General features: G+C 39.6%; 1 protein-coding gene across 1 annotated transcript; it reads left to right on the top strand.

The window, feature by feature from the left end:
• The first annotated feature begins 4654 nt into the window (after positions 1 to 4654).
• Positions 4655 to 10158, top strand: june (JunE proto-oncogene, AP-1 transcription factor subunit). The gene is made up of 2 exons (XM_030053751.1): positions 4655 to 4795; positions 6328 to 10158. Exon 2 carries the CDS (start codon positions 6518 to 6520, stop codon positions 7541 to 7543), a length of 1026 nt encoding a protein of 341 aa, XP_029909611.1. The 5' UTR covers positions 4655 to 4795; positions 6328 to 6517; the 3' UTR covers positions 7544 to 10158.
• Positions 10159 to 10618: the final 460 nt, after the last annotated feature.

Here is a 10618-nt window from a genome sequence, read left to right as displayed (position 1 = left end):
ACAGACTCTCATCTAAAAGAATATGTGAAAAAATATTTTAAATATAATGAGAATTAAAAATATATAAATAACAAAAATTATGTAATAAAAACTAAAATTGGTTTTAAAACATTTTTAAAATGTTAAAAAAAAAGTAGGGGAAAAATTTATTGTATTTTTTGTATTCTGTATTTAAATGTATTTTCTTTTTTGTTTGTCTGGCTGTGAATAAGTGTAAAAATTATATTAAGAAAACTTAAATGCTATATAAAAAAATGCCATAAAATAAAGTTTATTATGATTGGCACGCTGAAAAATAAGAGTGCTTAACCAAAATACTTTCTCCCATGTATATTTTTTGGAGTGTGTGTGTGTATGTGTGTGTGTGTGTGTGTGTGTGTTTGTGTCCTCAGAGCAGCGTGTGGCAATGTGTTCAGACAGCTGCCGTTTCCTCGCGGCTACACTGTTCAACGCCCACAGCTACACACATATACACACAGATAAACACACACACACACACACACACACACCCTCACACACATACACCCATATACAAGTAAGTTGACAGTGGCTGGCAGTATAATAAGGCTCTCCACTTAATAAATTATATATGCAAATGTATTTACTCTTGAGTCTAATGCGGGCAATCTTGCACAGTGGTTCTCAAGTGAGGGTTTGCAGTCCAACAGTGGACCGCAGATAAGAAGAACAAATAAAAACAACAACAACATCAACAACAATAATGATAATAATAAACATTTTTGCAGTGCTTTAAATTTGAACCACAAAATTGCAAGGACTTTTTTTTTGGTACTTAAAAAAAAAAAGCACTAAAATGAAGACAGTGTAAAAGAGGTAATTTTTAAACTTTATAAAATATATTAATATGATATTGCAATCATGTTATACATATGGTATTAAGAAGTATTTAAAATGTAAAAAATGTAAAATATAAAATATGTGTAATAAATACATTACTATGAAACTATGTAACCATATAAAATTAAAAAAAAAAAAAATTCACAACTTGCCATGAAAAAAAATGCCATTTCGACAGTGTTTGAATGTGTGCTTTGACAAGCTGCTGTGATAACATCAACATTCACGTTGGTTACAGGATGAAACCTGGCAATTTTTGGCGACCCCATGACCTTCCCTCTAGCGGCACCCGCAGGCCGAGCGAGGCATCTGAGTTCAAGGTAACGTGCTTGTTTAAATATTTTTTTACATTTATTTTTTTTTGCACAAGAGTTTGTGCTTTCCAACAAGTTTGTACTTTTTTTGTTTTTGTTTTTTTCTGTCAATTTTCTGTCAATTTTCTTTCCGCTCATGTCTTAGCTAGTTACTATTTTGAAATATTTCTATCTGAAATAAATGGAGTTTAATTTAGTTTTCAGGGGGTTAACTGTGTATGAAAGCATTATGTACCACTATACTCTTCGTGTTGCTAATTCCAGTTGAATGGCTCTTAAGTTAGCCTTCGTGTGGACCGTGACTTAATGACTAAATGATGAAGGTGGAGCCTGAGGCTACACCAGTTGAGAACCACTGCTGTTCTAAGGGCGTGAATATGTTCTACATCAAAGGGTTAAAGGAATCACCCTCTAAAACACTCCGACTTTTATCCTGCTCTGCGCTACAGAGCCGTGACTCACTTTACTTCGACTGAAAAAAAAAAAAAACAACAGCCGAAGATGAAAGCGGTATTAGTGACGCTTAATTCATCTTGACAGTTGACAAATGTTAAATCCCTGCATTGGAGGGAGGGGGGCTAAGCGCTCTCTCTCTGTCTCTGCCTAAGTAGGTTAAATACAACTTGTGTGATCAGTGTGCCGACAGAATTAATCCAGACTTTCCCTGTTGAGGAAACAGACAAGGAGGAAGCAAGAAAGAAAGTAAAGGAGCAGCACTGATATGACACCGAAATGTTCAGTGGCCACCAGCAAAGCTTGAATCGGGCCTGATATCATGAACCAAAGCCCACTGAAGCCCAAAGAGATGCTGTCCCAGCCCGACCCAAACTCACCAACCGGAATAAAACACTCAACCTGACCCAACTTCCAAACTCTGTCCCCACCTGACCTTCAGTAGAGCCGCCAACCAGAGCAAAACTTTGAACCTGACATGACCAGCTGGGAAAATTCTGTCCAAAACGCCAACCAGAACAAAATGCTGGACCTCACTGAAGCCTGCCCCGCACCCTGCCAACCAAAACACAACGCGCTGAACCCAACCTCAACCAAAGCCTGAGGAAATTCTGTCCAAACATGACCCGAACCCGCCGTCTGGAGCGAAACATTCCCGAGTCCAGCCTGAGCAAATTCTGTCCCAGCCTGGTGTGATCCCACCAAGCGGAATGTTGAACCCAGCCTAGAGTTTGCAGATACATACGTCACACAAGTCAGCTATATCTAGATACCTGGATACCTGACTCACCTGACAGTCAGATATTCTATAAAAGTATACACTCACCCTTTTTTGAGTCACGTAGCAAAGATCTGCTCCCAGTAATTGACTTCCAGGTCTATTTGCAGGCCTATACTTTCTTTTTTACTGGTTCTTTTCATAGACCTGAAGCAGCAGCATTTTGGAGGTGACAATTCGATCTGAATGTGAAGACTGATCTGTTGTGTGAGTAAGTGAATGTATGAATGTGTGCATATGTCCTTGTTTTTGTAGAACTTGAAAAAGAATTGAAAAGACCTTGAAAAAGGCGCCATCGTTAGGTATAAAATGTCCAGTGCTTTGTTTCAGTCATTTGGTCTTCTAAGTGTTGCTTGGTATCTCATTTTAGGCTAAAACCTTTCATTTTTCCCTGAACCAAAACATGGATGGATGCAGGAACCAGAAGCGGAGGAAAAAACAGGAAAAAAAAGCAAAACGCCCTCCAGCTGCTTCTGCTGCATAAAATTACAGAGGAAAATTTATGCTGATGCCTCTTTCCGTTCGCGTTGTTACCGAGGAACCGGAGCATGACCTGATTAGATGCGACCGGTGACTTCATGTGTGTGTGTGTGTGTATATGTGTGTGTCTGCGCGTTCATGGAGCCAGAAAATAATTGCATACGGAAACCACGGCTCCACTGAAAATAACATCTCACATCTACTTTTATTATCTTTGACCTGAAAGGGTCACAGCGAAATTCACAGCGCCTTTTTTTTTTGTAGTTCTTTGATGGGACTGACCCACTTTTACATTTCTGCAATAAAATCTCCATCTTAGCCAGTCATCCAGTCTCGTATTCAGTGATAAAAATCATTTTTCTTAAATCTGAAGCACCACATATGGAGAGACACAATAATAGAAGTAGCCTATATTCTATAGAAAGAATTACACACCTAATTATGAATCAAAGTTCAATTCAATTCAATTTTAAGCTTAATTAATTAGTTTTGCGTATATTCTTCATCTGTGAGTGGGCTGAAGAGGTGAATGTTGAACGTTAACTACTTTGTCATTTTATTCTTACAGTCTTCACATCATTCCACAAAGGTTTATCAAATGGGGCTGAGCAGTAGTTGAAATATAGATGGCAAAGTTTGCTGCCCTGTTGGTGGTGCTGCCATGGGCCACTCAGGTTTATATTAAAAACGCCAGGCCTGAGTCAAAATCTACCATTCCCCAAAGCTGCACCCTATAACAGGCCAGCAGAGGCTCAGAAATTGTGCATGACGGATGGATGGATGGAGCCCAATCCGTCGTCTCTTCCCTGATTATGGGGGGGATTAAGAAATGTTTTTAAAATAAATCAGAATCAGAATCACATAGGTTGTCTCTGGAAAGTGTTTATAGGTTGCATCAAAGCAGAATGAGGCAGATCAGCCCACTAGGATCAAGAGTATGATTGACTGATTCGAGAAAAATGCGGAAACAAGTTGATTAGCTTTAGAAACCAATGGGACTATCTGATCCTGCTGGCAGAGGTTTTCACCCGGTTCAAGAAAAACAGACTCCACGAGAGACGAAATGACTTGTTAAGAGATGGAGATTTTTTTTTTTGTTTTGCAGACTCTCTGATCCAACAGGAGAATAAACTTTAATTCTCAGTTGCAGCAGTGAGGAGCTTGAAGGGTCATAGGTCACGGCAGCGTGAAAAGAGCCGGAGCCATGGGCGCAAATTAGGTGTGACATGTGGAGGGGGGGCAAAGCCGGGTCCTTCACAGATACAAATATACTACAGTACACACACACACACACACACACACACATACGCACCTCTGTTAATAGAGAGACAAGTCTGCCACTATCAGTAAATTTGAATGTTCAGTTGTCTTTTTGGATGACTACATCCCTTTTCTGCAGTAAAACAAAACAGGTTTTTTTTTTTTTTTCAGTTGAGTCTAAATGGCTGTAACCGTCAAATGATGCTTTGCAATTTTGCATAGTGTCCCTTTGATTCTTTATGACTTTAAAAATTGCGGTTGTCTTTTACAACAAAGGAAATACTAATACTAATACCACTACCACTAAGAATAATATTTGAAACAACATATAAAATGCCTTTTTTTAAAAAAAATGTTGAAGAACAAGAGAGAGGGAGAGAATGACAGGGCGAGAGAGAAAGGTCGAGGGACCAAGACGAAGAGTGAGAGAGAGAGGGGGAGGAGAAACAGAGAGAGAGAGAGAGGGAGAGAGAGAGAGAGAGAGAGAGAGAGAGAGAGAGAGACGTGTGTGATTCATTGTGACTCAGAGGCGGTTGAGTCAGTGTCTCTCTACCCCTCTCTCACTCTCTCTCTCTTTCTCTCTCTCTCCTCTCCTTTCTGTTTTGTTTCATTTCCCGGTCGGATGCCCACTCTCAAGCCTCAGCCGCATGCCGTGAGTATTAAAAACATTTGCCATTACGTCACGTTTGTGTTCATTAACATTCTATTATCTCAGCAGCGGTAATAGAGAAGCGTTAAAATAAAAAACAAAAAGATTAAAGCTGGATGATGTCTTACAGGAGCAGCCATCTGCACCCGTAGGGAAATAATATTCATAATTCATACTTTCCTCCAAACAGGCTGCCGTAGCTGTATCACACAGGCTTAGTGAGTTTAGTTGGTTAAAGTTTGTAATCAAGTCAGTGCTAAAGCTAATGCTGTCTGTATTCATGATATGACATATGAGATACATGTGTCATTGAATATATATATATATATATAGAGAGAGAGAGAGAGAGAGAGAGAGAGAGATAGATAGATACACACACACACACACACACACACACACAAACACATATATATATATGTATATACATGTATTATTACAATACTATGACAGCAGGCTTTGTTAAGTCAGTACGTGTTTTTTGTTTCAATTTAAAGGCAGCCAACATAAAACATATGGAAAAATAATATATGAATAAAAATATGAATATAAACAAAAGAACACATATATTGTAATAAAAATAATGCTATTAATACTAGTAGTATTACTACTTATAACAATAGCGGCAGCAGTAGCAATAGGACAAATTTTATTGATTAGAATCTTATCTAAAAATTGTGAGTATCAGCACATGGGGGGCAGATTTGTCAGAAGTGGCCCTGGCATTGGCCCTTGCATACTTTTACAATTCATGATAGAGGTAGTACAGGTGGCTGCGGCAGTATTAGCACTAAGAGTAATAGTACTAGTAGTTGTATTGTATAGTAGTAATATTGTATATACTGAGTCACATGGCTCAGGGATGAAGACGATTTAAGATTTTTTGTAACGATTCAAACTGATTCACAATTTTCTAGTCAGTGATTAAATTCAACAACAATTTTTTGTTTTTTGATGATTAATTATTTGGCATTTCAGTTTAATAGCAACATTTCTTTTTGGAATGATTATGGACTATGCACAACTTTTTAGCGAGTGAATAATTTTTCCGAATAATTTGATTTGATTCACGATTATTCGGCGATTCAATTTGATGACTCGATATGGCGATTTGAACTAAAACTTCAGAACATTTGACTTGTAATTCATTAATTAGTGGTGCAATTTAAGAGTTGCTTATTCTTTTTTTTTGTGTTGAAGGATATTATACAGGATTCACTTGGGAAGAAGTTTTAATTTTTGGAATTATTCAATATGATTGATCAGTGATTGGATTTAAGGACAGTTTTCCCCTCTTGATTTGATTAAATTACAAAATTATCAATCAGTGATTCAGTTTAAGAACCATTTTTCTGTTTTGGAACAATTTGATTTATTTACATGTCCTTCGAACTGATTCACTTAGGACAACAGACAGTACAGTGTAAAGCCACATTACTGGATTTGCTACAGGTTTATAATTAGATTATATATAATATACATTTATGTTTACTGATAATAATCTAATAATAGTCATTCTCTCTTTTTGTCCTTTGCAGTGAGATCCTCTCAACAGCAGACATTTTCTTTCTTCCCTTTAAAAAACTTTTGCTGTCTCCTCTGTTTGTCCTACATCCGTCCGTACATCCATCTGACGTTAGTGGAACCTTTCATTCCTCCCGCTCACCAAGGTCTAATCCGATCAGGAAGATTCCGTGATACTCACTTCTTCATTGGTGACGGGCTGAGATGGAAACTCCTTTCTACCACGACGATGCACCTCCTGTTGCCAGCTTCGGACAGCTTGGCGACTATGACCGTTACCCAGGCAATAAGATGATAATGAGTAAGAAAGGCACAGCTGTGGCGGCAGGCGGGCATCATTTCATTGGTGGTGGAAGCGGAAGTGCCTCGGCGCTAAAACTTAGTGGGAACCCTGACAACCTGGGGCTCACTGGCACTAATGCATCCCTTGTGGTGCCCTCATCATCCTCGGCAGCAGATGTAAACCTCCTTAAACTAGCATCGCCTGACCTGGAGCACCTGATTGTCCAGTCCAACCAGGGCTTGGTTACCACTACCAACTCTGCCAACCCCTTTCTCTACCGGAACCAGGCCACTAATGAGCAAGAGGGATTTGCTGATGGGTTTGTGAAGGCATTGGCAGACCTTCACAAGCAGAATCAGCTAGTCGGTGGAGGCAGTCCCATGTCTCCATCATCATCCTCCACCTCCCTCCAGGCACCTTACCAGCGGAACCTGATGTCTGGGGCGGAAATGCCAGTCTACGCCAACCTCAGCAGCTACAACCCAGGCCAGATGGCATATCCTGGAGGCCACATGGCGTATGGAGGGTCCGGTCACAGTGGAGCTCCACAACCCCACAGCCGAGGCCCAGATGCACCTCAGACCGTCCCTGAGGTACACCCACCACCTCCTCATCCACCAGGCGATCCTGCCAACGGCCAGCTGCCCTCCCTCTCCCCCATCGACCCGGAGACTCAGGAGAGAATCAAGGCCGAGCGCAAGAAGCTGCGCAACCGGATCGCCGCATCCAAGTGCCGGAAGCGCAAGCTGGAGCGCATCTCACGACTAGAGGAGAAGGTGAAGGCACTGAAGACGCAGAACTCGGCACTTGCTGCTACTGCTTCCACACTGAGGGAGCAGGTCACCCGGCTCAAGAGGAAGGTCACGAGCCATGTCGCCGGTGGCTGTCAGATTGCTGTAGGCTCAGCAAAACCTGGCAGCACCAGCGGCGAGAACTCCGTCTGCTGAGATGGTACGAAAATCCAAAGGTCAACGGTATGAAAACAATCTGGAAGTTTTTTTAACTTTACGTTTACTTTTTAGGCACCTAGCTCGTGTTCTCATCTTGAAACGAGCAAGGAAGATTGTGGTTGGGCTCAGCATCTGGCTCAAGGACACTTCAACAAGGACAGATGGCTATTAAAGGGATTGTAGCCTGTCTCAGGATGGCTTCTGTCACCACTAGGGTGCACCCTGCCCTGCCGCTGTCAATCATCCACCCTTGAGTGGAGGGGGCAGAGTTAATAGGATGGGAAGAAGGAAGAGATGGATTCAAAATCAGATGATAGGTGAAGAAGACAGAGATGGATTTTTCTTTTTTTGGAATGATTTACGATTCTGTCGTCGGTGATTCAATTTAAGAGAGATATTTCTTTTTTGGTATGATTCAGATTCTAAGTAACAATTCAGTTGTTGGTGAATTGATTTAAGAACAAGTTTTCTTTTGTGGAACGATTCAATTTATGCTTCAATACCCATCGATCCAATTGAAGAGTGATTTTTCTTTTTTGGAATAATTCAAATCATGATTCACTCATTGAAAATTTGTTGGGGAACAGTTTTTCTTCTTTGGAGTCATTCGGTTTGATTCCCAATTTGATTCAAGAATGACTTTTCTCTTTTTAGAACAATATGATTTGTGAGACAGTCCAGGCTTGGAGTAATGGAAAGAGAGGTGGACGGAGAGATATATCATGCTTCAAACTCAACTTTTCAGAGACAACAAAGTTTCTTTTTAAATGCAGACTGCGACTGATCGACTCTTCTCATTCCAAAACAAGAATGGGGGGGGGATTTTTATTTGACACTGTGTGTGTGTGTGTGTGTGTGTGTGTGTGTGTGTGTGTGTGTGTGTGTGTGTGTGTGCATGGTGATTGGGTTGGGGGTTGCTTGGCTTTAGTTATACTTTGGAAGGCTTGTGTAAACTGCAAAGCTATTTATTTCTTACCTATAACAACTGGAAAAATCCTCTGATTGGGCAAGAAAATTCACTTCAAGGCAAAATGGTGCATGTGTGACTCTTAAGAATGCTTTTTCTTTTTACAAAAATGTGATTCACACAATTCACTAGTCAGAGATCCAATTTATGAACTACTTTCCATTTTGGAAAGATCCAATTTGATTTATGATTCACTATGATATCAATTTGATGTCAGAGAGTTTTTTTTGTTTGTTTTGGAACAATTTGATTCAGTTAATGATCCACTTATGGGTGATCTGACTCAATGACAGCTTATCTCTGTTAGAATTATTCTTTTCAGTTCACTCCCTGGTATTTTTTATTTATTTTTTTTTTTTTGGTGGGGAGTGGGTTGTTTGATTCACTAATCAGCAATTTAATTCACAACTCACAAGTTGGCAGTTCAGACAGTTTCTGGAGCAATTAAATTTGAGTCATGATTCCCCAGATGCCAGTTTAATTAAAGCACTGTTTGTTTTTCGGAACAATTCAATTCAGATTGTCATTTGCTAGTCAGCCATTTTATTCTAGAGTGATTTTTCTTTTTTGGTAACATTTGATTAGCTTCACGATTATGGAGTTTTGATTTGATTTTAGAGGGCTTTTCTTTTTGTAAAAAAATCAGTTCACAATTAGATTTGATTCACGATTCACTGCTTGGTGACTTGATTTCTTGTTCTATTTGTACGAATGTATGACGAGAGAAACGAAGAAATGCACTCAAGTTCAACCTAAATGAAATACATAATAATAGAAGTCCAGGACACCACTCTCCGACTCTGGACATTTATTTCAAATGTACATGTTGGATATGAGATGGCATGATGAAATGTGATGACATACAGAAAACAACAATTTGTCCATTTGATTTCAATGGTATTCCATTTTATGTCTTATTTATTATGGCGGGTGAAGAGGGAGGAGCTGAATAGCTTTGTTTTGGACAGAAGTTTGTTTTATTTTCCTTGAGAACAGTGTGGTATCGTGTTGTTTGTGTCAGTATATCAGTGATAAAATATTCGTCTGTTGTGGTGTTAAGATTGTTTATAAGCCCGACTCAAGGAGGAGCTTATAAACTCATGGATGTTTTCTTGTGTAGTGGTTCTCAACTGGCGGGTCATTGTCCAAAGGTGGACCGCTGGTGGACTTGATTCTGGCATCCAAACGAAACCTTGGGCTACAAGACACCTGCATGCCTGTGGTCCAATCGGAAAAGACCTGCGGCCAACTTTTGGACCACGACCCACCAACTGAGAACCGTTGCCCTGAACTACAAAACAGTTTACTGCATAATATTAGAATAGCTGAATCATTGGAAACTCACATGTTTAGCATGGCCTTTCCATATGTTTTTTTTTTCTTTTTTTTTTTTTACTATCTTTTATTATTTTAAGTCCTGGTACTGTAGCACTAGTTTAGCATGGTTTTTTCATGCTTTTAACTTGTATAAATTGTATTTTATCGCTTTGTTTTCTTGTATTTGACTGTGTTTTATTGTATTGAGTTTTATTGTGTTTCCATTTTTGTTCAGCACTTTATGAAACATGTTTTAGAAGTGCAATACACTTAAGGTTTATCATAATTATGATTATTATTATTAAATAAAGTGTTTTTATTATTGTCATTTTTATTGGTATGATTGTTATCTCCAAAGTGCTGGCTTGACCTCTGTGTGATTTTGTAGTTTAACTCAAGTTGTGAGGGTTTTACATGGCAACAATGAAGCACATACACTCCTGGAAGTGGAGTGTATACGCTACGTGCTTCATATTTATACAATGTTTGGTATTTTCAACTCTTCGACTGTGTTTCCATATTCTAGTCCAGATAGAATGACCCACTTCTGAAAGGCTCGCTGCCACTCTGGTGACTAATACCCCTCCACCCACCCACACACACACCCAAACACACACACACACACACACACACACACACACACACCACATCACATCACACCATACCACACAGCACACACACACACACACACACACACACACACACACACACACACACACACAAAACTAAACAGAAGTAGGGCCATATATACACACACTAGGAGATGGTTGAGAGAAGGCGTGTGAAAC

This window comes from Myripristis murdjan, chromosome 6 (genome assembly GCF_902150065.1).
Source record: "Myripristis murdjan chromosome 6, fMyrMur1.1, whole genome shotgun sequence".
NCBI lineage: Eukaryota > Metazoa > Chordata > Actinopteri > Holocentriformes > Holocentridae > Myripristis > Myripristis murdjan.
This window is presented reverse-complemented; position numbering and strand designations above follow the sequence as displayed.